This window comes from Phyllopteryx taeniolatus, chromosome 14 (genome assembly GCF_024500385.1).
Source record: "Phyllopteryx taeniolatus isolate TA_2022b chromosome 14, UOR_Ptae_1.2, whole genome shotgun sequence".
Taxonomy (NCBI): Eukaryota; Metazoa; Chordata; class Actinopteri; order Syngnathiformes; family Syngnathidae; genus Phyllopteryx; species Phyllopteryx taeniolatus.
This window is the reverse complement of record NC_084515.1, coordinates 22,087,260-22,114,367: the sequence shown is the minus strand read 5'-3', so window position 1 is coordinate 22,114,367 and position 27,108 is coordinate 22,087,260. Positions and strand designations below refer to the sequence as shown.

At 42.2% G+C, this 27,108-nt stretch overlaps 1 protein-coding gene across 4 annotated transcripts in view; it reads right to left on the bottom strand.

Moving 5' to 3' along the window:
* chd7 (chromodomain helicase DNA binding protein 7) overlaps window positions 1–27,108 on the bottom strand; it is a 90,932-nt gene that overhangs the window by 15,301 nt on the left and 48,523 nt on the right. For 3 of the 4 annotated variants that reach the window (XM_061798616.1, XM_061798613.1, XM_061798614.1), the window contains exons 5-26: window positions 22,063–22,207; window positions 21,515–21,646; window positions 21,281–21,346; window positions 18,594–18,649; window positions 15,282–15,396; window positions 14,564–14,647; window positions 14,325–14,462; window positions 12,171–12,292; window positions 11,038–11,281; window positions 10,143–10,319; window positions 8,109–8,252; window positions 7,332–7,430; window positions 7,008–7,194; window positions 6,709–6,922; window positions 6,420–6,615; window positions 6,097–6,264; window positions 5,762–5,941; window positions 5,568–5,678; window positions 4,389–4,600; window positions 3,368–3,567; window positions 1,525–1,684; window positions 159–248 (exon numbers count right to left, since the gene is read on the bottom strand). In XM_061798616.1, coding sequence (XP_061654600.1) covers window positions 159–248; window positions 1,525–1,684; window positions 3,368–3,567; window positions 4,389–4,600; window positions 5,568–5,678; window positions 5,762–5,941; window positions 6,097–6,264; window positions 6,420–6,615; window positions 6,709–6,922; window positions 7,008–7,194; window positions 7,332–7,430; window positions 8,109–8,252; window positions 10,143–10,319; window positions 11,038–11,281; window positions 12,171–12,292; window positions 14,325–14,462; window positions 14,564–14,647; window positions 15,282–15,396; window positions 18,594–18,649; window positions 21,281–21,346; window positions 21,515–21,646; window positions 22,063–22,207 — 3,240 coding nt within the window. The remainder of the gene's footprint in view (window positions 1–158; window positions 249–1,524; window positions 1,685–3,367; window positions 3,568–4,388; window positions 4,601–5,567; window positions 5,679–5,761; window positions 5,942–6,096; window positions 6,265–6,419; window positions 6,616–6,708; window positions 6,923–7,007; window positions 7,195–7,331; window positions 7,431–8,108; window positions 8,253–10,142; window positions 10,320–11,037; window positions 11,282–12,170; window positions 12,293–14,324; window positions 14,463–14,563; window positions 14,648–15,281; window positions 15,397–18,593; window positions 18,650–21,280; window positions 21,347–21,514; window positions 21,647–22,062; window positions 22,208–27,108) is intronic. The other variant, XM_061798615.1, reaches the window with a different exon arrangement.

The following is a 27,108-nucleotide window of genomic DNA, read 5'->3' as shown; positions in this document are numbered from 1 at the left end:
AAGTTGAATTACTGCTCAAAAAAATGAATATGAAGTGAAAGGAGCTACATTAGCTGTAGAACAGTGAGAAAGAGAGGAAAGGTTGCCCCAAGAGGGCAAATGTGACTAAATTAACAGTAACTTTAAGAAAGATTGAAAACAGTTGAAAATATACCAACCTGGAGTCGGCTCCATCCAGGATGCGTTCAGCCTGATCTCCGATGACTTCCTGTCTCAGATAATACAACATTCTCACCCTCAGCAACACCCTAACAAAAACATGAAAAAATGACTTTTACCGCTAAATGGCCACTAAGATTGGCAAACTCGAGTGGGACTGCATGTATAAACTAAAGTCCAACTGCCAAAAAGAAACTTACAGTCATGTTTACTCACTAGCCTTTGAGCATGTTCAGGTGGCTAAGTCTAGCATCTTTGGAGCTGTTCCACTACTGCTCCGATAAAGAATTTTCATGGCAGTCTGTTTTTATCGCGTCATGGGATTAATTTGCTTCACAGTGTACATTTGATCAGGTCAAGATTAGTTGTATGTAGCCCCCGTAACAGTTCACCTGTCGTGATAAATGAGTGAGAACTGGAATCTGCTCACGGCGTGGGCACATTGATCAATTGGTTCATATCGACCCTGTGACGCTGTTAAGAGTGGAGAAGTGGCAGGAAGACGGGAAGAGCAGAGGGGCCTTGCCAATGAGGAGAGGACACAAACTTGCAGCAATGTGGGGGAAGGGCATAAAGGAAGTAACTTGGTACTAATTCTGCAGCGTGTGTGTGTGTGTGTGTGTATGCGTGCGCACTAATGGCATCACAAGTAGCAGTGCGTGTGTGTGTGTGTGTGTATTTGCTGGCAGCCTCTCTATGCTCATCCATCAATGTGCCATGCCTGATTAGCCACACAACACTGTGCTCCAGCCTAGCAGATGGCACCATATAATCACCCCCAAGTGTGTGTATGTGTGGAAGTATATGCATGTACCTGTGTGTGTGTGTGTGTGTGTGTATACACTTTTCACCTACTTCCAACAGGTCTGCCTGCCTTGCCTGGCACATAGCCAGGTGGGTACACGTATGGGCACATATGCGTGTATATACATAGAAACAAACATACGGACAGAACACATATGCACACAGAAGTTGGTCTTTCGTGAGCCAGAGAACGTCCGTCTGTAAAAGGCTCCTTTTACAAGAGGCAGACATGCAACGAGTCTGTAAAAAATGAACCCAATATCCAGCTGCTTTAACATGGCGAAAATGCCTTTCAATTGCATGAATTGATATAGCGCTGTTGCATTCCCCTACTGCTATCAGGAGGTTCCACGTTTTTCTCTTAACCAAACTGGAAAAAAAACATCAGGTGGACAACTGGACACGAGAGACACCAGAGCCTATCTAATGCCCTGCCTCGTTGTAAAACATCACTGCTATAATATTTAATGACACAACCTACATTTGAACAAGGTCATGCGGTTAAGCCTCCAGCTATCACCACCAACTTTTGCGGGTAGTGGGTTGGTGAGTATAACATACTTGTTACAGTGATGCTTCAAGTGTCTCTTGTAGCTATCCTCTTGCAGTAGATGATCGGGATTACAGCTGGCAAGCCAATCCGCTCTTGGTGTCTGTGGGGCTGGGGCAGTGGGTTTCCCTTTTTTGCCCTTTCTGCCTCGAGGTACTGGTGTTGACAGACCTGAAGAAAAAGGGGAATCGGAAAGGGGTAACTTTCGTGTACGGCCAGGAATTGTGCGCGGAGACATAGTTGAGTTTAATGTATAATTTCAGAAGATTCGTTAACTTTGAAAGAAACAAGTTGCAGTATTTAATTGAGACAAATTACGGTGTTTTGAAAAGAACGTGTTTAAATTCCATCCACGAGTGTTTACATATTTAATAAATTCAAGATATTTTTGAATAATTGTGATTATTTATCCTTTGAAAGTTTCAACCGAAATATTTGTGACCTGTTTAATAGAAAAGCACAGTTAGTGTTGCCAACATAACGACTTTTCTGACCCCATAGCGACTATTATTCTTTCAAAAAGGAACTCACAAACTTAATTCTCCGTTGGAAACAGACAACATGAGCGGAATCATTTAAATTGTTTTACGTATGACAAGAAAGAAGCGCAGTTAATTGCGCTGAATTGCCAAAGACATGGTTCCCATTTATACAGTATATTAAAAAAGATGGATTTAAACAATGGAAACTTTTGACCCACAGGATGTGTTGTATTTTCCAAGGTCCAAAAATTTTGCTGAAGTCGCCTTGCCGCCCCTTTAAAACTCGACAGGAGAAAAGAGCATGAGAGCTAGAAATGTCACATTTATATGATGCGTTACAATCATAGATATTTTAATTGGCCCAAAGGAGTAATTGGTTTAGTACGTTTGTTTTATTGACATGCTGGTCCCGATATGTAGGTATGCGCTTATTAATAACAACAACATGTTAATGCACATTATGTGGACCGCTAGTTTGACAACTACCACTCTAAAGCACAAGGCTTACAGGAGTCAGTCAGCTCAAACCTGATATCAAGCAGGTAGGCCTTTATGAAAAAGGTGTAGCCTACACTTTCATTCCAATATAACACTTTTCAAATAAAGTGCTTTAGAAAAATTATTTGAAAAAACTAACAAAATACAGATAATACTTCATGCTTTGATCATATGGGTAGAAGCAAAATCATGAATTGTAAAAATGCATTATACATAGGTAGAAGGGTTTCCGAGAATTTTGAGGTCAACTTTGGGGGTGCGCATTATACACGAGAAATTACGGTGCTAAGAGAATTATTATTTCATCAGAATGCTTTAGTTAAAACTCTGTATGGTCCTACTGTCATGACATGGACTATTTTTGTAATATAAGAAGAGAAAATTAAATATTTTGTCAATATAGTCAGCCAAGAGCTGTGAGGAATGCAAAGTTATCAATGTCCTTTCACCTTTGTTCCTGTCATACTGTGTTGCGCGTTTTTGTTTGCACATAAAGGACAAAAGTCTTTTTTTTGTTTTTATTTCCCCATTTCGAAAAAGACCATTCCAGCAACATGTTTTTCCTCAAGTTTTTGAGATTGTAGGGTGAAAGCTGCAGCTGGCTATTAGTGTGGACTGAATGGGTGGCAACAATGGGAGAATCAAATGTCAGTATTTTAAGGGGGAATAGCCCGTCAGCAACGTATTGATATAATAAATAAAGAAATCATTTAAGAAAAACTAGTTCATTTTGGGAATGGTGAATTTAAAAATTTTAAATTATGAACTATGAACTGAACCAATTCATTTTTGGAATGGTGAACTGAACTTCGAACTAGTTTGCATAGAAAATGAACTTTCCCAAGTCTGATGGAAGCGATGTGTGTATAGTCACCCGAGTGGTTGCTCAATGTCTTGGTTGTGCCATCTTCGCTCGGGGTGATCAGGTCCCATATAAAGCTTTTGATGTTCTCATCTCCACGGTAATGCAACAGGCAGTATGCTAGAAGCGCTCGGCAGATTGTCTCCACATCAGCCTCCTTTAAGGGGCGCTTGAAGCGGCCATGAGCCAGGATGTCACTCCATCTACCCCAACTTTAGAACGGAAAAAAATGACTGTTATTTATGTGTACACATTGAACTTTATAATCCTTTACCATATTTACCACTAATTTAAACATTGACTGAAAATGTGGGGAATCCAAGTCCATTGTAAAACAGCAAGAAAATTAATGTATACAACTATACATAAAAAATATTTATGGCAAAATAACCCTTGTAACATTGTAATCATTCAGAAGGCTTGTAAAAACTAAGCTATGTAGTGGCAGGGCAGTTTTTTATAGGGTCTAGTTCTGGGAAAAAAAAACAAAAAAGTTCTTCACAGTTGGTTTTTAAATGTTCATTGAACCATGTGAGCTGACCTTACTCTTATTCAAGACTGGTTAAATTGGTTGACAAGTGAGTGGGACTGACATGAATGACAGGGAGAGACGGCAAGAATTCATGAGCAAGAACAGAGCCAATAAAGACAGTGTGTTTTTGTGTCCTACAGCCTCAGGCTACAAGGCTAGACTGTAACAATAACAATGGCCGCATCTCACTAGGACCACTGTTCTTCCTTGCACGCAGTCACACCAAGCCAGCCATGAAAACGGACATGCTCACTGTAGAATGACCATCTATCTGCAAGTGTGCCCATTTGGTCGTATGCGCTGTACAGCATTGTGCTACCACAGAATGTAAAGTCTGGTTATATCATGCTACGAACTATTTCAGTACTAGTTATCTGATGAGCTGCTTCTTAGAAGCATATCATTTTTTCAACACTACAATCTTAATGTACATTTTTGTTCGTTTAATTCAATATTTATGCAGTAGACATTGAGATATGCACGTTTAAGTGTAAAACAAACCCGTAGACGAGAAGGTTCTTCTCTACTCTGAAGCACTCAGATCGCGGGTAGCCCTGGACTTTGTCTTGGGGCCGTCGTTGTTTGGTCATGGGTCTGCTGGGTTCATCCTCTTCACTCTCCAGCTCTGAGAACTCCATCATCTCGTCCTCTTTCACACTGCTGTAGTGACGCGTCTGCTTTCTCACTCTTGGTGTGTCTATTACCAGTGTGTTCTGTGTCAACAAAAACAAAACAAAGATTTAGTGTGTAATTCTAGGGCATACATGTTTGACATTTTATATCAACGAGGAACCCATCTTTAATTCCAGATGGTCCAAAGTCCACCCTATGCTAAGTATCTTCTTCTTCAGTCACAGTCCGTGTTAAATTTGTTATGATTTGTCACTTCTAAGATGCACCCTATTAAACATGGCCACCAAATTAGAATTGGATATTTTTCCCCGTGCTCTCTTCCTGATAGGGAGAAAATTGCTCGTCAGCTCACATAAACTGCCAATAATTATGTTGTCTAATGAATTACATTTTGTTTAATTAATTTAAATGCCTCCTGCTTACAATTACAAATGTGGGCAAGCTGGGCAGTAGTTAGTGCAACCATTATCACAGAGGGCTACAGTCATTTCCATTTTAACATCACACAATAAGAAATCCCAGGGGAGCAGCCCAAGTGGGGCATATTCACACTGTTCGAGCAGGATTAAGTGTTCCAATGGAGGCTTCTCAAAAAGAGGCAACAGGGAGGGTGTCAAATATAAACCAGGAGGCACGAATACACAATTAATGGAACGCTATTTAATGGCATGAAGAGGGAACGATAGCAAGAACATTAAGCAGACAGTTATTGTTTTTGAATGTGTGCATTTCTGGATGTGTCGGACTGAGCTTGTTTGTGTGAGCAAAACCTTGAGGGATATCTGTGAACCCTCTAGGCATCTGCATTTGGTTAAATGTAGCTAAGCAGCTTACGGTCTCAAACACACACTGACGCATGCACAACAGGAACATGTAATTAAAGAGTATGCGAGGCCAATACGGATAAATCTCTCCCCCCCCCCCATTCATTGCATTTTTTGTAGTAGCATACTGTTATTGGTGACACCAGCGGTGTATGAAAAAATGGAAAGCATTTTTTTTTTCCTCAACTTGCATTTCAGATCATTTCCCATGTATGTGTCATACCCGTCCATTGATGGCATCCAGGTCTAGTTCTGCCTTCTTGGCCCATTTCTGCCAGAAGTCAGGATCCTCCAGAGAAATGTCTGTTCTGTTACCGGGTGCAACAAAACTGGCCTATTGAGACAGAACAAAAGTTAATCGGTGACAATCATTTACAGTAGTGTAAGAACTTTAATCTTCGAAAAAGTAGCCTTCACCTTGGCGAAGGTAGAACCTTTGCCCTCAGACTCTATGGTTATGGTGTGGGTACGCCTCTGAAGGATCTGGTCAATGTCTTCCTCACAGAATTTGGAGCCTTCATCCTCTTCATCCATGAGAGCACCATATGCTCCCTTTCTCAGCAGGTCTTCAATCTCTTTCTTGGACAATTGCTGAACCTGGACAAGAAATTCACACACAACAATTTGTGTTCCAGTTTTCATCGGATAATGGCACTGTACGTGTTGAGGAGTGTCATCTCAACCAATGGGGAGTCGTTATACACACACACTGATCTGACCTCATTCAGCATATTACTCTATGTACATCTTACCCCGCTGTTGGCATTCTCGCGGCCACTCATGCTCTGTAGGACAGCCTTGTCCAGACCCAGCTTCAGACTGGCCTTATCGAACATCTCCCTCTCATAACTGTTCCTGGTGATTAGCCGATAGATTTTGACAGCTTTGGATTGGCCGATACGATGGCATCTTGCCTGGGCCTAGAAAAGAACATTTCTCAGAAGCCTGTCACAGTATGCTACAATTTATGACTGTAGCTGTAATGTTAGGCAACTAATCTCATAAAGCAAAAAAGATCATGCAAAAGACAACTTGTTCCTTTGAAGTAGGTAGCGTCTCTCAATTTAATTTATACCTGCAGGTCATTCTGAGGGTTCCAGTCAGAATCAAAGATAATGCAAGTATCTGCTGCAGTCAAGTTAATGCCGAGTCCGCCGGCTCTCGTACACAGCAGGAAGACAAATCGGTCAGAATCCGGCCTGGAGAACCGGTCTATGGCTGCCTGCCGCAGATTACCACGAACTCTGCCATCGATACGCTCATAGGGATAGCTGAACACAAAAACGCCACACATGATTTAAAAGTTACAGTAGTAGAGAGCTGTCGAACCCCCAGACAACATCCTCTCTTTTGACCCTCCTCACCGTTTCTGGATGAGATAATCCTCCAAAATATCCAGGCAGCGGACCATTTGACTGAATACCAAGACTCTGTGACCGCCGGCCTTCAGTTTAGGCAGTAGTTTGTCAATGAGCACTAGCTTGCCAGCAGCATGGACCATCGCTTGGAGGGGCATATCTGGCATGTCTGTTCCACTGTGAGAGTCCCGAAACTCCTCAATGATCTTCTCCTCCGCCCCTGCATTAGATGGCACAAAATATAAACGGTCAACCAGAACATCTGCTTTGTTGGGTCATATTTATCGAGGGCTTTAAATGTGTACCGTTAATGAGATAGGGGTGGTTGCAGCATTTCCTTAGCTCCATCATGGTGTTGAGGAGGTTGGGGACACCCCCCCCTCCTCCACCACCACCTCCCCCTCCTCCTCCTGCACCCCCTTTCGACAAGAAGGAGAAGTTCTTCTCCAGAATGGCTCGATAGTATTTCTTCTGGATGTTGGTGAGCTCCACCTACCAGAAAGAGGTGAAAATATTACATTTTCCAAGTCTCATAATTATTATGACATGATTCCAAAATATTCCACCAGTATGCGCAAAATACAGATTATTATATGATCACTGATGAACTGATGAAGCCCGAGTCTCACCTCAATGATAGTCTCCTCCTTAGGTGCCAGGTTCTTTTCGACATCCTCCTTTAGTCTTCGCAACATCATGGGTTTCAGAATGCCCTGCAGATTCTGAACCTGTGATAAAGACATAGTGTTAAGACATTATTCTAAAACGGAACTCACAATTAGGAAGTTTTAAGAAATGCACAATGCATCATACACCCGTCTGTGAGGGCAGGGGAGGACAGTCGGGCCAGGTGTCCCGGCACTCCGGCATGCTCTCTGGCCCGCCATGCCTTTCTCCCTGTGACCCCCACCAGTTTCTCCAATTTTAATGCACTACACCCCACCACACACAATCAGTGTAGAGGGATAATGGTTGCCAGTCGGGTCCCCCATGCACAACACCCCCAAAACCTCTTCCGTCCCCATGCTCTCTGGGCGTGGTCGGGGGAGTTGGGAGCCCACCGCTCCTCAATGTGCCGGCTCAGCAACTCTGTACACCAGTTGACTAACATGCATGCGATATGGTGTTCACTCACTAATAAGTGCAATAGACATACATTAGGCTTTCATTAATTGTGCTGGGATCACTAACAACAACAACAGGTTATACGAACATATCAACTCGCAGGTTGTTACAGGTGTTGAGACAAAAAAGAATACCACCGCACCACTCGTCAATAACATGGTCTTGCTCATTTTCCCACATCCTGTCCTGCCCTTTTCTGTCCTCTCGTTTAGTTATTACGTCCTCACCGGGTGGGAGGAGAAAAAAAAAAAAAGTGCGCAACCCCCAAATTGCATCCTTACCTGTTCTTCAGTCTTAAGGTCTCCAAATTCAGTCATGAATGTTTGTTCAGACGGGAAACGTTCTGGCTCCAGAAAGTTGAGTAAGCTGAAAAGCTCCTCTACTGTGTTCTGCAGCGGAGTCCCTGTCAACAGAACTTTGTGTTCCTGGATCAAAAGGTAGCAAGCGACGAGAAATTCAGCAAGAGGAAAACATACAAAAATAAAATTCCATAAAAATGGAAGGCAGGGTGGACATTAACACAAAGTGTCTGTGATTGAACATACAGATTAAGTGGTCTCATGTATTTATAAGTCATGGGAGAAAATATTTGGTCCAACAAAGAAAATATCAAATACATGGATAAATACTACAGCGCCGTGAAAAAGTACCACTTTAATGTTTAAGATTATCAAACAAATAAAACTTAAAATGCTGTATTTAAATTATTTCATTTAATATGAAAAAAATATATATAGTCAATGTTTCCTGGCCATGTGTGAAAAAGTAATTACCCCCCTTGTTAAATCATGAAGTGATTGCGGCTAATCACAAATTTTGGCTAATTTTCAATGATCACACCCAAGCCTGATTACCTCCACACCTGTTCAATCAAGAAATCACTTAAACAGAATACGTCCCCACAAAATCCATCCATCCATTTTCTGTGCCGCTTTTTCCTCACAAGGGTCGTGGGCGGGCTGGAGGCTATCCCAGCTATCCCAGCAAAATCAAATCGGACAAAAGAATCTAAAAAAGCTGCACCAAATGACATGATCTAAAGAAATTCCAGAACAGTCGAGAAAAAAAGTAATTGAAATCTATCAGTTTGGTTACAAAAGCCATTTCTAAAGATTTAGGATTCCAGCGAACGATAGCGAGAGCCATTATCCTCAAATGGAGAAAACATGGAAAAAGGGGTGAAAATTCCCAGGAGTGGCTGGCCAACAAAAATTACCCCATGAGAACAGCATTGACTCATCCAAGAGGCCACAAAGAAACTCAGGGCAACTTCTAAAAAACTGCAAGCCTCCCGTGCCTCAGTTAAGGTCAGTGTTCATGACACAATAATAATGAAGAGATTGGGGAAAAAAAATGGCATCCATGGCAGAGTTCCAAGGTAAAAACCACTGCTGACCAAAAAGAACAAAGGCTTGCTTTACTTTTGCAAAAAAACAAACAAACATCTGAATGCTTCCCAAGACTTTTGGGAGAATATTATATGGATTGGCGAGATGAAATTGGAGCTTTTTGGAAATTGTGTGTCTCGTTACATGTGGTGTAAACGTAGCACAGCATTTCAGAAAAAGAGCATCGTACCGACAGTCAAACATTGCGGCGGTAGTGTGATGGTCTTGGGCTGTTACGCTCCTTCAGGACCTGGAGAACATGCTTTGATTGATGGAACCATGAATTCTGCTCTTGAACAGAAAATCCTGAAGGAGAATGTTCAGCCATCAGTTTGCGACCTCAAGCTGAAGCGCACTCGGGTTCTACAGCAGGATAACGATCCAAAACACACCAGCAAGTCACTTCTGAATGGCTTAAAAAAACAAAATGCAGGTTTTGGAGTAGCCTCGTCAACGTCCAGACTTGAATCTGATTGAAATGCAGTGGCCCGGCCTTAAAAAGGCCATTCATGCTCAAAAACACTACATTTTTGCTGAATTCAAACAATTCTGCAAGGAAGAATGGGCCAAAATATCTCCACAAAGATCGAAAGACTCATTGGGAGTTATAGAAAACGCTTGACTTCAGTTGCTGCTGCTGGGCCGAACCAGTTATTAGGTTTAGGGGGCAATGACTTTTTCCACACAGGGCCGGCTAGCTAACTTTGAATAGATTTTTTTTGTCCTTGAAATGAAATCATTTAAAAACTGAATTTTACGTTCACAGGTTATATTTCTCGGTTATTTACATTTGTGTGATGATCTTAAAGAGGGGAAACTATGAAAAAATATAAGAATTTGAGAAGGAGGTCAATACATTTTACGGCACTGTACATCCTTCTCAGCATAGCCACCCAAATCAGGAGCAAAAACAATGTTCATGCGCACCATGTCCATCATCTTGAGTCCTTCCAGTAGTTTGCAGTTTCGATTTTTCAGTCGGTGGGCTTCATCTATTACCACACAGCGCCACGGGATGCTGCGAAGCTCCGGACAGTCGGCCAGAATCATCTCAAAGGTGGTTATCACAGCGTCGAAGCGATACGCTCCCTTTATTATTTTACCCTTGGGAAGGCATGAGGAAAAGGCAACAAAGATATATTAATACAATTTCCAAGTGTCTCGCTCAATGCAGGACTTTCAAAAGAGGGGAAAAATAAATTTCATTCAATTTTATAGTCTTAAATTGACTACTGTACTGTCAACTCAGGATTTGTAAATTTTTCAATCCTGTAAAATATCCCCTGCTTTTATTTGTGGTGAATGAGTCAGAGCAAATAAAACAATTACCTTGTACTGTGACCATGAGGATTACCTCAGCTTTGAGTAAGAAAAAGCAGCTCACAAGGACCCGGCTATGGAAGATTAGTTTCTTCCTAGACTCATTGCGGACATAGGTTACACAAGGCTACAGTACATGAATTGTGCAATGATTAAACAAAAGGTCTTTGGCATTTTACCTTTTATTTTTAGTTTTAAATAAAAAAACAAACAAAAATAATAATTTGATGATGATGGTAGTGCTGTGTGCATTAGGCTTAGATATTTTAGCAACAAATATCATTTGCTGTGACACGCGTAGTTTATCATCGGCACTGGAACCATTTAAGCAATGTGAACTCGGTCAAACACTTATTACTTTATACATTTCTGCGCAGTGCTCCCACTGATGTTCATTTTCACGCAAAAAAACCATATGTGCATTGTCATATCAATGTACATTGCGTGGGAGGAATAATACATTTTACCGAAGCATTCTAAAGACATGCCTAACTTCAGTTACCTGCGTGTCTCTGAAGTACATCTCATAGGCCTGGATGGTTCTGCGGCTCGCCTGGCTGCCATGGTAGACCACAGCATTGAGCTCAGTCCAGGTCCTGAACTCTCTCTCCCAGTTGGGAATTGTAGAGAGTGGGGCAATAACCAAGAATGGCCCCTGAATGCCCTTCATGTAAATTTCGTAGAGGAATGTAATGGACTGGATAGTTTTTCCGAGACCCATCTCATCAGCCAATATACAGTTGCGTCTGTGAAGGACAGGGGAGGGACTTGGTCAATGTGGTCTCATGCTTTGAAAATACTTTTTCCATCTAGATTTATTAATACTTATGCAGCTTTTCCCAAGAGGCTGAACGCAGCTGCAAAGTTGTTTAATGCTAAAAAGCACAGAGCGAAGACCGTCAAATATATTTTCTGCATTACAGGACATTTGTCATCTGAGAGACAATTCAAATCATTATTGTTCTCATCAACAATGACAAAATGATTTTGTTGACGCCCCTTTTGTTTTTCATGATGACAACGTGATGGTGATAAGCTAAACATGACTAAATCGTAAAACGAGATTGGTCGAAAATGTTAGTGGGTGTTCTGTCAGACGTGCAAAATGCAAGCTCAACGCACACCAATTTGTAAAACTGGCGGTCGAGCGAGCGGCGAAGAGCGAGAGTGCTGCGCTACAAGGAGGTTGTAAATTGTGTGGCGCAGTTAAGAGATTTACGACCCAACAAGGTTCTAGATTGTTGCAAGAGATATACGTGTTCTTTGCTCGAGTTGTGCGTCAATGAGAGAGGTAAGTGGACATCGCCGGTTCTAAGGTACACTTTTAATTAGTGGTGCACCGAAATTTCGGCCATTGAAATGTTTTCCCGTAAATGGCCCAAAAAGTGCATTTTTGACTTTTGCCACCGAAATCAAAACGAAACAGGATGTTGTTATGATGCAAGCAAAAACTGCGGCCAGAGCACGATCGTGTACACTATATTGTAATTATTATTATTATTTTTATTTTTTAATCAACGCCGCGTCCACATTGAACAGTTGCTCAAACCTTGATGCTTTCCGTTGTTCAGGTACATCAGTTGAAATGTCAGGGAGGAAAAAAAAAAATAGATAAAGGAAGTTGGTATTACTTACGAGTTGTACCAGTTGAAGGTTAGCCAGTTGAGGCCTTCTAGTTGGTATTCCCTGAGTGCGTTGCCATTCCTGTATTCCCTTGACCCTTCTAACTTTTCCCATTCAGCAGCCAAAGGCCGATCCTAAACAATGGAATGAATAGGAACAGCTCCAGTTACTTTTTCACAGCGCAAACACACGTGTCTCCAAGTGTATATATCTGCTAAAATAGTCAACTGATGAGTAACAATTCGAAAATTGTTTCAATCAGTCAGTCAATCCATCGGTTTCAGCTGTGTGCTACAACAGCTGTGTTAAATATGCAATATTTACTATTGCTGATGTGCATTAGTTCCTTGAGTTTCATACATGATTTTACACTTGAGACTATTAGAGTCCCAGCATGCACACGTCTGGAAAGAATGAGTCCCAGTCTTGCAACAATGAGTCTCTGCAACTTATCATCACTGAGTCCAGATACAGTCATCCTCTGCGATATGACGGTTGTTGCTTTGCGGTCCTGCTATATTGCGGATTTTTATTTGTACATTTGTACAGTATTTTTGTGTTATTCATTGCTCTTGCTCTCTCGAAATATATCCAGCCTGCCACGGTAGCAACTTTTTCTGGGCGATATATTTGCCCAAAAACTATCACGATGAACAATAGTTTTTTTTTTCCCTTTATGTCACTGACATAATATTATAGCGCATAATAATTCAAGAACATCCTTTAAGAACAATTAACTTTCAATTCTAAAGAACGTTGAACATTGGCATTGTAATGTAGAATGAATATTTTGATAAATTTTCAAAAACTAGGTATGTACTCAAAAGCGTTTGGGTTTTGTCACTGTTTTGAGATAAGATCAGATGCCATACATTTTTATATCACTGTTATTTTTTTTAGTCTTTATTTTTATTTATTTTATGAATGTGTTAAATATTGTATAATTTCTGCTGCCTCTTGGCTTTTGAAAGCGAGATTGTATCTCTCAATAAGCTTTTACCTGGTTAAATAAAGGATGAAATATAAAATGACAGCCCTCGAGCTGCTGGACTGTGATGCGAGACCTTTACCTGTCAATCCAATGACACTGAAAATGGGTTCGCTGAAGTCAACTGCTGCCTGAATATTGATAACGTGTGTCGCTGTGCTTATGGTTCATAAACAGTTCACTTTCCTGTGTGTGTGTGTGTGTGTTATATGGAGAACACAAAACACATACACACAACTCCGAGCACTGATGTTTTAACAATGTTGCCGCGGTCGAGTGAGCTTTTAAACTCCAGCCCTTACCTCGCGAGCTCGTAATGTAATAAACGCTTAACTTTCCCTTGTTGTGTGCAGCCACTGGGCAAACGGCATTCTGCCGGCGGCTTGTTGCGTTGTGAGCAGCGTGGCGGGTGTTACCACAACAATGAAAATTTATCCAGTGCAGAAAAAAAACTCGTTTGTATGGAACGACAACCTGTCCCACTTTGCCTCTGATTGGCTAGCAGTAGTTAAAAGGGATGGACACAAGTTGAGGAATAAGTGATAGAAAGACCACAACTAGACAGCTGCTTCTGTTCAGCATTAAACACACAGTTAGCGGTTTTTGGCCTGGCCACAGGAGCGGGCGTGTATGTGTGTGCGCCACAAGAATGCGGCCCTGTGGAGAGCAGTTAGGGGGCTGTAAATCTGTAGGAAGGAAGGAGCAGGCGGCAGGCCAACCCACAACACTGGCATCATCCTGGGAGGAGCCTCGGTGACTGAGTATTGTGGGTTCAGCCTGTGGCAGACTTCACATATTCACGGCAAGTTCATGACTGTGCTATACAGCGCGGTGCAATGAAATTAGGGGAAGAAATAACCCTCACCTACAATTAGAGGAAATATTTTACAGTGCCTGCTTAGTTCCTTAGGGTCAATATTTATCTGCGATGGTCACACTTCATTCTTGTTTGCGTTTAAATGTCTGATTGAAAAAAAATTAAATGTGCATGCCAGTGATAAAAAAAACAAAAAACAACCTCAAAACAAAGTACATTTTCAGCATCATGAGCAGGAACTCTTGAGATTACGCACTGCCGTGTTACATATTCCAAGCTCAAAAAGTACATGCCTATTATACAGGCAAATCTCCGCCGTGATTTCATCTGGTGATTACCCAGCATAGTGAGGGATACTTACCACTTTGTTAGTGTTGGGTGTGCGTGCTGCAATACGTTCATATTCCTCTATCTTTGACTGGTCAATATCTGCCTTGAGTTCCCAGGTGGAGTCTTCGTAGGGTAGACTGCACCATTTCACCAAATATAAGGTCACCAGCTGAAGACAGGCACACAATATGGGAGCGAGTGCGCTTCAGTGAGTGTGTGTGCGAGGGAGCTTCCAAACTTGTTTAAGATGTCAAGAGGAGATCAAAGTACCTCTCCGTTTTCATCTGTGCTCTCTGAATTGTCCAGGACACGGTCTACCTCCACATAGTCTGGGTTGAAAGGCTCATCGTCCATCTGGAGAGAAACCAAGCATGAGTTTACCCTGAGAAGTTGCGTGACATTTTTATGTACGTGTGCTGCTCTATCATGTATAACTATGTGGCCCACTTACAGCACATATAACAAATACATAAAGGCCATTATAGCTTGCCACTTATTGAAAGCAGTTACTGCCTTAAGTGGGAAGGGGACAAAATTCAACTGGACATTAACTGTGTATAAGAGTAAACATAACTTTTGCTGTCAGTAAATTACATTAAACAATACTTCACAAAGGCTGGATTTACACTGCATGGTTAAAATGACAATTCGGATACGTGTAATGGCAGCCGAAAAACGAAAAAAAGCACATTGAATCCGATATGTCAGAAATCTGCCAACGCAACATATGCAATGTTTCATAATTTGTATGTATTTATTGTTGTTTACTCCAGTGTTGTCACTGCCTGATGCTGATGTGTTTTCTCGCGTCCAATTTGGATTGTTTTACGTGTTCCATGAAAGTATTTTCAAATGTACGTGCAAATAGAAAAATATCATATGGGCATCAAATTTGAATTGGGCCTCTTGGAACTGCAACGTAAATCCAGCCTGAGAGCAGTGGAATGAGGAGTGGAGGGCTGATGGTTGAATAAGATTCAAGGTTTACCTCAGTGATAAAGGTGTTGAGTAGTTGCTTGGCCTTAAACCTTTTGACCTTCTGCTGTATTCGCTTGTCTTTCTCCAGGTCTTGCAACTCTGCCCAACGACAGTGGAGGTAAGAGCTGAAAAAGAGAGAAAAATAATGTTTTCAAGTGTTACTGACAAAGACAAGTAATGCTTAAAATTTGCCTGCCAAAGTGCCTTTAAGGAAGTACTATATTCCATAGTCTGGGGTCTCTGAGGCGAGCTCTCCTATCCCTTGGGTTGAGGTCACGGAGGTGGTTAAAAAGCTCCTCGGTGGCAAGGCTCCGGGGTGGATGTTATTCGCCCGGACTTCCTAAAGGCTCAGGATGTTGTGGGGCTGTCCTGGTTGACATGCCTCTGCGACATCGCGTGGACATCGGGGACAGTGCCTCTGGATTGGCAGACTGGGGTGGTGTCCCCATTTTTAAGAAAAGGGACCGGAGCGTGTGTTCCAACTACAAGGGGATCAAACTCCTCAGCCACCCTGGTAAGGGAGTGCTGGAGAGGACGGTCCGTCGGGAAGTCGAATCTCAGATTCGGGAGGAATAGTCTGGTTTTCGTCCTGCCCGTGGAACAGTGGACCAGCTCTTCACCCTCGGCAGGATCCTTGAGGGTGCATGGGAGTTCCCCCAACCAGTGTGCCACGTGTTTTGAGGACTTGGAGAAGGCGCTTGACAGTGTCCCTCGGGGAGTCCTGTGGTGGGTGCTTCGGGAGTATGGGGTACCGAATCCACTTATACGGGCTGTTCGGTCCCTGTACGACCAGTGTCAGAGTTTGGTCCGCATTTCTGGCAGTAAGTCGGACTCATTTCCGGTGAGGGTTGGACTCCGCCAAGGCTGCCCTTTGTCACCGATTCTGTTCATAACTTTTATGGACAGAATTTCTAGGCGCAGGCCCCACTGGAGCGGTCTTCAGTCGGAAAAGGGTGGAGTGCCCTCTCCGGGTCGGGGATGAGATCCGGCCCCAGGTGGAGGAGTTCAAGTATCTTGGGGTCTTGTTCACGAGTGAGGGAAGAATGGAACGGGAGATCGACAGGCTGGGCTTCCCTCCTAAAGCTACTGTCCTGCAACCTGACCTCAGATAAGCGAAAGAAAATGGATGGATGGCTATATTCCATACATGGAGGAGGGTCTAAATAGACAATGTTTGAATAAATAAATACGCTGACAACTTAATCAAAATGTCAAGCACTAAACAAAATATAACTAGAACAATTGAAAAATATAGCATGTACAGTATAAAGTGTCGAGAGCAGTGTGAGAGCGTGTGGACTTTCAGCAAATGTTCGCAAATGGTTCATCTCATATTTGACCAAGGATGGGTATCGATTGAAAGTCAAAGTTAACGATAACTTGGAATCTATTCTGAGTGTGGGTGCCAGATTGCCACCAAGAGCAGCAGTAAACACACAACTAAAAACAACTAGAAACGACACCACTTTAACTATTAAACCCTGTCCGTACAAAGTAAGATGATGCATTTTAATGCAGTCAAAGTGTGATATAATAATTTTAACTATAGCAACACATTCTGGGAAAGAGCGCATGGACATTTTCTGGGTATTATGCAAAAATACATCCTGCCAGAAACTGCCATCTTTTTAGGGCCAGTATGGTACAATGCATGCATGGAGAGACACGTTTCAGTAAACTGTAAAAAAAAAAAAGAGAACAACAACGTCGTGATAGAACTTAATTAAACTTGTTTTTCACAGATTAGGAAGTATTGTTATATTTCCTGTCTCTATGTGTTTTACTACGGTGATTGTATGTGAATATTTATTATTCGGAGGTAAAGTATATCCCACACGTGAGGCTTATTTTAGCTAGCCCGTCAATAGGCTTTTCCATTGAGTGTTAGCATTAAACTAGCGATCTCTAAAACGATGTATTGTATTTAAATATTCAATGTGTGTAATTATTTTTGTTGTGCATTTAGTTTGACTGTAAACTCCTAATGGGGTGTCATCAAACAGTTTAAAACGTCACACGCTTGCTGCAAGATACACAGGATGCGTTCAGGGTGAGTTTACAATGCAGGAACTTGCATACGCAACCCGCGCTGCGGCACAGTCGTTTTTCTTCGATTATAACGTTTAAGTATTATAACAAGAAACCCGGATGTTTTTTCTCCCCAAACTACAAATTTGACAATCAAAAAGAGAATTGATAAAGAATCAAATCATTAAGCAATATCGGAAATGGAATCGGAATCGTAAAAAGCTTATCAATTCCCATCTCTATATTAGACTTGAAAAACCGCGCATGTCACCCTTGCCAAAGCAAAATCCCACACCCACCAGCGGCGTCACTCCAGGCTCAGCGCTGGGCCCTACCCTGTTCACCCGCTACATGCTCCCCCTAGGAAGTGTATCTCAGGACAACCCCTACTTCTTCTGTGCACCTGCCAACATCCACTCTGACCACCTGCCTGGATGAGATGGAGGCGTGGATGAAGCTCAATTTCTTTTATGCCTGGATCAGACTACAAGACAAATTTGGTCTTTCACGATTGCGCCATGTCAGACGACTGCCATAAAGTCTTGCCGTAACTCCGTAAGACAGTGGCAACACTACACGACGTATTCTGATACCACCGCATCCCTTCTTTTACGATCACTGGGCTTTATCTTGCCAAACAAACACTGTCAGAGAGGCGGACCCAGAGAACGGGTCACCGGTCAACGCGACTGGGTACACTCGATACCATGGCGACGACAACAACAATGGATCGCGCCAATGTATTGCGTCAGGGGAAAAAAGACAAAATGAGGAAAAAAGTGTAGTAGTCATCACCGGTGCTGAGGAGAGGACGTTCATTCAAGGATTGCTTCAGGTATGTACGTGTGTTTACATTCTTTTAATACGATACGGCTCGCAAGCAGGCAACAAAAGGTTATTGTAGCCTACCAAGCTAGTGCCAGCACTAACGGTTGTACGTAAACATGCCGGCGTTCTGTCGAATCATGCACTAAGGCTTCGGTAAGTTCTTCATTGGTTCGTGCATGTGAATAAAATGATGACCACGGCGACCAAGTATGTTGACAACGGCAAGCATGGGAGGTGATGCGCCGGTCACAATACACAATCCTATCGGTCGAAGTCAAGGTGCGATGTCGGAGAGTTGTCGTCGATATGTCACACTACATGGAAGATATCCCCTCTATGTCCTCTCTGTAGCACTTTGAGATCTACGGCTGTAATGCGCAATACAAATAAAAATTATTCTTAGCAGTAGTAGTGTGCGAGAAAAGTAGGTCTCAATAGAAGAAGAAAAATGTCAAGGGTCACTCACAAGCCCTTGAACTTGACATAGAACTCCTCAACCTGTGCTTCATCCTGTGACTCCAGCTAAAAGACAAGGGGGAAAAAATAATTACACAATTACCACAATATATGAATGGTGTAGAATATTGTGGGAAACTGACAAAATGAAGACAAAGTCAATGTAATTCTGCTTGACAAACACGAACTGGCTTGAGTTTTGACTGGTTTGCTTATGTATCATGTTAGTGAGTTACTTCCAAATCAAGTTTCACTGCCACTAGGTTCAGACAACTCTTCAATATCATAATTATCCAAATAAAATGCATGGAGTTACAGCAAACACGATAAGATCCACAGAAAGGTAGTTTAAGTAGGAGTCAAAATGCATTTATATTTCCATTCATAGTTGGTGTGTGTAAAAGAGGACAAATACTTGGGAGAAACTGCTGTTTCATTAACCATTACTTATTCAACACAAACAAGGACACACTCCACCATGCTGCCGCTGCTGCTTCTGCTACTACTGTAATGCCATGAATCATCAATCACACTCACACATACAGCCTGAGGAAATGCTAGCTTGGTGTCTGGCTTTGCTCTCGTGTTGTGGTTTTGGCTGTATGCCAAGCCTAGGGTCAAATCTGAATAGAGTTGTGCGTCTGTGCGCGAGTGTGTATGACCGAGAGAGAGAGAGAGAGAGAGAGCGAGCGAGAGTGTGTATTGGCAAGACAGCTGGCAAAAGCAAACTTGGCCGCTTACATGCTTGCAAGTGACGGGCTTTGTTTAGAACAAGCTGTCAAATAATGCGGGGTGTACACTTGGGCTGGAAGATTAATAAATAAAAATAAAAAAATAAATCGGTGGGGGAATTGATTCAAACTGGAAATCGGAATTTTGTGGGGAGAGAAAAGTTGGATTTTAATAAAGGCCATATCATCCGGCTCTAGTGTACTCATACAGTCATTATTTTGATCAATATCGTCATCACGATTATTTATTACTATTATTCCCCGTGTTAGGGAAAGCATCTCTATTTTTATTGTTAGTTTTACTGTCTTAGGGGTTTGATGCAGGACACGCCGTTCAAAACGCAAACTTGTGTCAAAGTAGGGATTTACCAGTGCAGTGCACAAAATATATACTGTATATGCCAAGGTTGACTCGTGGCAATTGGACTGTTCTTGTTTGTCGAACAACTTCTGCGGATTACCCTGACCTGGATGACTGATAATCAACACACTTTTGAATTTGCATTAACCCATACTTTAATTTTTCTCATTAACGCGCGTATGAAACCTGCGGGGTTCTGTACCTCCAACAAGGTGAAGAACCAGTACTCCAGTCAAAAAGACGAAGCCAGCCGCCACAACGATTGTCCATACTACGCATTACAGTAACATCCCGCCAACGTGCTGCGAGGGCCAACTTCAAAATAAAAACCTCACATATTAATACATTGGACATCAATGCCATTTTAGGCTTTTATTGGGAAGTTTGCCCCGCAGCGCGTTGTCGGCAATGCTTAGTATGAACAATCATTCCTGGGTTGATTTATACTTTTGGACTGCAGGCTGGCCCGACCGCAGTCAATGTTCATATCGTGTATTCAATGCCACTTTGGAGAAATAAGTGCGCAAGGTGCAGTTTTTTCAGATGGCTGAACAGATTAGTTGTGTTACCTTGCGAGGCAGACAACTCTGCTGCGCTCTTTACATATGACTTCTTGTTTAACGTCACATGCCTTGAATCAAAACATGTCCTGAAAACAGATATCGATACGTTTTTGAGTCACTAGCGCCTCACCATGATGTTCCTCGTCTCCAAATTTTTGCTGTACTTGCTTCTCTAGTCATGACTCACTCTCGTAATTCCGAGAGTGAATGAGGCTCCCACTGCAGGGTGTGCTGGGCTCCGCGACCTTGTTAATTTAGGGAGCTTAATCAAGCCTTAATCATGTGTTCGCCCCCTGGTGGTTTGGCTGACTAGGTTGAGAAAGTGCTTCATAAGCAACAGTGCCCGCATTTTAAATGTTAAAAAAAATAAATAAATACATTTTTAAAAAAAATAAATAAAAAAATCGCAGCTGGCCAGGCTAATTTGTAGCAGCCAAAATTGTGATCACGATTAAAATTTGATTCATTGTGGAGCCCTAAGTCACAGAGTCAATCAGACGAATACACATGCATGTGCACACAGGAAAATAAATAAAAAATGAAAAAAACTCTCACTGCTGAGCAAGTGAAAAAATGGTGGCTGATCTGCGTGTGTGTATCATTGTTTAGAGCAGCTAATAACATACAGAATATTATACTTCAGCCAGTATTTTCTGTATAATGCGTGCATCAGGCAGTACGGTACGGACTGGTTACAGTTCTGAGGACCCAGATTCAAATCTGGCCTCGCCTGTGTGGAGTTTGCATGTTCTCCCCGTGCCTGTGTGGGTTTTCTCCAGCTACTCCGGTTTCCTCCCACATCCCAAAAACATGCATGCATGGTAGGTTAATTGAAGACTCTAAATTCCCCGTAGGTGTGAATGTCTGTTTAGTTATGTGCCCTGCGATTGGCTGGCGACCAGTTCAGGGTGTACCCCGCCTCTCGCCCGAAGTTAGCGGGCGCCCACGACCCTAGTGAGGACAAGTGGTATGGAAAATGGATGGATGGATGTATGCATCATGAATGGATGTGTGGAGTAGCATGCGCATGTGTCTAGCTCACCTGTTTCTTGCTCGTACGCACACCCATGATCTTCTCCACAACTGGCCCATCAGCTTCAGCCACATCCTGGAACCCAAAAATAATAGTCGGCATCTTAATGAAGCCTGGTACGTTTTGTTACGTACAACACGGTCTAGGAGCAGATGAGTCTTACAATGTTAGATATCCTTCGATATTAGATTATTGTAGTTGCGCACAAACTTGTTAAGAGACCCAGCTACACCCATACTGTACCTGCAGCTGGCTTGATGACGATGGGGACTTCGGTGCAGGTGAATCGTCTCCACTGTCGTCATCTTCCGAGATTCGGAACTCCAGGTCTTCTGTATACCGCTTCCTCTTCACTTGACGGCTGGAACGGCGCTTCTGGTGTGCAGAAGAAGAGAGGTGTGAGGCCGTCGCTTCGTAACATTGTGTTAGCCATCTTAACCCCTTGAATTTCATGATCTGTCGTCAGCAATTGTGACGTGAACGTGGATATACTGTACAACATGGGGTACATGTGTCTTAAATCAGAGAGGAACAGACTCCGAGCTTCTCATTTACCAGACAGACTTGATTTTAACTATTCATAATTCTGTTACATAAGGCCCAGTATGTCCATCCATCCATTTTCTTTACCGCTTATCCTCACTAGGGCCGCGGGCTGCTGGAGCCTATCCCAGCTATCTACAGGCGGGAGGCGCATGTGAAATTCACACTAAGGAATCACTATCGAGGTTTTTTATGTTTGATTTTTGCTGCATGAACACTACTCTCAATGCTTTCAAGGAGTTCTGTACCTGCACACCATCCTCATCCTCCTCTTCAATAGGTGAGTGAGGCGGCGACTTCACCTCCACATCTTCACTGACTGATGACTGTCGCTTCCTCTTGGAATCCTTCTTGGCAGCAATGGCGCCATCTTCGGACTCTGCTTTCTTACTGCTAGAGTGATAGTGGGGGGTGGGGGTCATGGGAAAAAAAAAAAAACATTACACATTTCTTGGGAAAAATTATAAACAAGACAAATTACTGTTGATCTTTTGTCACTCCATGGCCCTTAACTCACAAGGCATGTATGTATGCCTATGCCTGTGTGCGTGTGTGTCCCAGGGCAGTCGCTATGTTTGATTTACCCATTTAGAAATCATTAGTGTGCCTTAGGCTCTGGAACATAGGGGGTTAATATGATGAAAGACTGCAAAGGGGGTGGAGGGAGTAAGATTGAGAGATGCAAGCAGAGAGGAAACACACAAGGGCCTAGAAAGAGCAAAAGGGAGGGGTGAGGTTGAGAGGCTCCCATGCTTCTTCTAATCTCTGGCATGGAAAGAAAGAGGAGCTGGGTGTGTGTGTGTGTGTGTGTGTGTTGTGTACGCACACTATACAGGAAGTCCAGAGGACACACGTGTACCATGCACTTTAGCACATGCACGCGCAGCACTGCACACATTCAAAATTAGATGGAGCAGAAGAGGGATCGTTCTTGACAAAAGATTATTATAAAATAAGCCAAAAGCTAAGCTAATTAGTTTAGGTGCACGTTAACTTTTCCTCAACATGATTAAGAGGTGCAAAACAAAGTTAACATTTTTCCACTGACAAGCATATTGGTATGGTTACATAAATTGGTCACGTAATCTCAGGATCTTCAGCTCTCGGCGAGGAGCTGTCACAGTTCAACTAAATAGTCCCGCTTGGTTGAAGAAATAAGGCATCCCCCTAAGGCATCCTTCAATTGGAACATAAGAAAACAGTCGCTTTCCAGTAATGAGGTAAGCTAAATCTAAACGATTTAGTAACTTTAAACTGATGTTGAGTGACATCTATAAAAAAACATACATGTAATGGCATCATTTCGAGCACTGAGGTACATCTACGGTCAAAAGCAGAACTGGATGCCGAGAGAACTGTGTGCACAGTTTCATCATCCAACATTCTGTATCTCCCAACCTGCCCTTCTGCATCACAGCATGGATGTGCAACTCCCCCTTCTCCTGCTCTGTGCCTCTCTCCACTAGTCCCTCCTGCTCACTCCCTTGCTGTCCCTGGGGCCCTTCTCCTTTCATCCTCACGCCAAGAGCAATAACCATCTCCGTGGTAACGGCTGGTCATGTGACCTGCACCTGTTCCTCTGGCTGGTCGCCACACGCTGGAGCCATCTGGCCACACACCACATGCGCGCACACACGCACTTCTCTACTTGGCTGCTTCTCTCCCTCCTTCACGGTCTTGCTTCCCCAACTTCCTCACTCAGTCAACCAGCCTCTGCACAGTTTACCTTCACACGCTCGCAAGCAGGCAACAAAACGTTATGTAGCCTCGCAAGCTAGTGGTACCACGAACGGTTGGACGTAAACATGCCACCGTTCTGTCGAATCATGCTCTAAGGTTTCGGTGTGGGTGAAGTCATTTAATTACATTAATTAAGTTCACACCCATTATTTCATATAATGTTGGTTTGACCTGACTGATTAGAATACACAATCTGACAGTGATATCCAACCTTTATGGAGCCAAATAACATTTTACAATTGAAAAATCTCACGGCACACCAACAAACAAAAATGTCACAAAAAGTGGATACATTAATTTCTGTATTTACTTCCTGCCATCTAATAGACCATTTATCATTTGTTCTGTCTGTCACTATGCCTGACTGGCATAAATAGATGAACAAAGATACATTTATTGTAAATATAATTGTTTGAGCCATTAAGTACACGAGGATATACAGTGAATGAACACATTCCTCTATCTTGTGATCGTTTTTTTCAACTCGCTGATCGGCCCCAAAAATCCTGATCGTCTCAAGCCTACCAAAAACAAAGAAAAACTGACAGCAAGCATCAAGGAAATCTGGGCTTCCATAACTCCCAGGCAAAGCCACGGTGCATGGAGGCAGTGATTAAAGCAAAGGGATTCCCAACCAAGGATTGATGATTAACACATCGTTTTGAAAGTACCATATTTTGGTTGATTTAATGTGACCCTAATTTCTCTAATTTTCTCCAAAAACAGACGTAAATGGTAATTTTTTTCCCACGGTATTCTAAATTTTTGAATTCCTGATTTTCTGGGTTTTATGAGCTGGAAGCCCAAATTATGTAAAAATATACAAATACTTGAAATTGTGGGCCCTGAATCTATAATCTATGAAAGTTAGATTTTTTTGATGATAAATTATGGTAGTAAATATACTTTTCCATGTTATTCTAATTTTTTGGAAAGGTTCTGTATTTCGTGCATGAGTCACAAATCCCAGAATGCTTTGCTATTAGGGCTGCACAATTCATTTTCTAGGCGAACTACTGCAATTTCTCGTGTGTAATGCACATTCCCCCCCCCCCAAAAAAATAATTGTCAAAAGTCAATAGTGCACATTTTACATAGATATAGGGGGAAATGAAAAAAATAAAATAAAAAATCTTCATATTTTCCAATATGCCATCACCGAGAGGTAATGAAAAATATGTAGCCTACATTTTCATTCCAATGTGACAGGGGTACATATGCCTGCATATTTGTACTCATAAGTTTACATAACCAGGCAGAATTTGTGAATTTTTTTATTTATTATTTAAATACAACAACCATCATTGATTTCTTTATGGTTATGTTTTGTTTAATGATAATGCTTTCAAAATAAGATTAAGTAAATAAAAAAGTATTACATGTTCAAAAAAAGTGCTTAACTTCAGAATAATTATTTTTAAAATCATGTGCGAAGAAGCAAAATCATGCATTGTAAAAATGCATTATACATAGGTAGAAGAGTTTTCCAGAATTTTGAGGTCAACTTTGGGGGTGCATATTATACATGGGTGCACATTATGCACGAGAAATTACGTTAGTTCTAAGTTCAGTTCACCATTCCAAAAATGAACTTGCCGGTGGAAATTCAGCTACTGTGGGTTGAAGTCGAAGAAGAGGTGGAAAGCAGGTTCTTCGGCAGAAAGAGAAGAGCAAAGCACAGAGCTTAGAACTGAATGTGGGGATTTTGAATGTTGGGACTATGACAGGAAAATCTGGCGAGTTGGTTGACATGATGATTAGGAGAAAGGTTCATATATTGTGTGTTCAGGAGACCAGGGGGAAAGGCAGTAAGGCTAGAAGTTTAAGGGCAGGGTTTAAATTATTTTACCATGGTGTAGAGGGGAAGAGAAATGGAGTCGGGGTTATTTTAAAAGAAGAGTTGGAGGTGAAAACAGTATCAGATCGAGTGATGAGGCTGAAACTTGAAATGGAGGGCATTATGTATAATGTGATTAGTGGCTATGCCCCACAGGTAGGACGTGACCTAGAGGTGAAAGAGAAATTCTGGAAGGAGCTAGATGAAGTTCTGAGCATTCCAGACAGAGAGAGAGTCGTGATTGGTACAGATTGTAATGGACATGTTGGTGAAGGAAATAGGGGTGATGAAGAAGTGATGGGTAAGTACGGCATCCAGGAAAGGAACTTGGAGGGACAGATGGTGGTAGACTTTGCAATCAATTCTTTGTCCCAATTTTAAATTTTGGCCCACTGTGAATTTGAGTTAGAAACCCCTGCAGCAATGCAGTGCAGCCAAATATTTAAAAACCCAAAACAAAATATTTTCATTGGTTGTTTGGATCCGTGATAAAACATTGGATAAAAACACAGATTCACATCATCAAGTACGCAATGGCACATACTGTAAATGGATGTTGGCCAGTGAGTTTTTATATGGCACCGTGAGGGATAGATCAATAATGTCAGGATATGGACCAGCAAGTCCACCATTTCAAGATCGAGTTCCAGGTAAGACTTTCCAATTGCTGCATTGACACCAGCAAACAACTGTGGTTGGGGCTTTGTACTTTTGCCAAAGCAATAACGATGTCACGTTCATAAACGAACAAAGTGCACATAGGCCTTCTACCCCACCACTGTATCCATCACAACCGCATGTACACCCATTGTCTTACAGCATTCACAAATACTACCCATCTAAGGAGCGCTGTGCCCAAGAAGCTGAAATTTTCCTTTCAAATGAGGGAAGTGGAATGAAGGACAGACCGGAATTGTAGTAAAATGTGGGACTGGACAGAAGCTTTAGGGAAAAAAATAGTCAATGGGGACCTGCTGATTTGAGAAGCCATACTATTGACCTATACACTGTACATTCAATCCCAGGCGAAAGAAAACAAGAACAAAGGCGACGACACACACCCTCAGTGTAAAAAGTGTGGTAGTTGCATGCATGCACAGACACACACACATGGAAGCATGCATACACACAGACACACATAGCAAGGTGCCAGAATGTGTGTATGGGTGTGTGTACTGCAAACAAATTCGCCACCCTCTACACGCATGCATTGACGCACGCACGCACCCACACAGGGAAGGGCGTGGCAGCTAAGAGCTGTGTTATTTATAGATGTACTGTACTTCCTGAGACAAGTAGACAGAGAGGCGGTGCAAGCGAACAGGACGGAGAGAGAGAGAGAGAGAGAAGGTCAAAGCAGAGAATTGAGCTGACTCGGCAAAGTAAACCACCTGATTCTCTCAGTTTGCAACAACAGTATAACCACACACACTTGAATCTTCCAGGATAATAGTCATGAGATTAGTATTGAGCCTGATCTATTACAACAAAACAATCTACAAACAATGTGTAACGAGTAACTCCCAACTATATATATGCCATATATATATATATATATATATATATTCACACAAAACACACACATGAAATTTTGTGGCACTTGGCTCAGTGCAGCCTATGGAGGATAAATTAAAAAAATTATAATCTAGTTTATATACTTATGCAGCAGTAATTACAAAACAAAGATGGATTTTAAGAGCCGCAGTCATGTACAGCA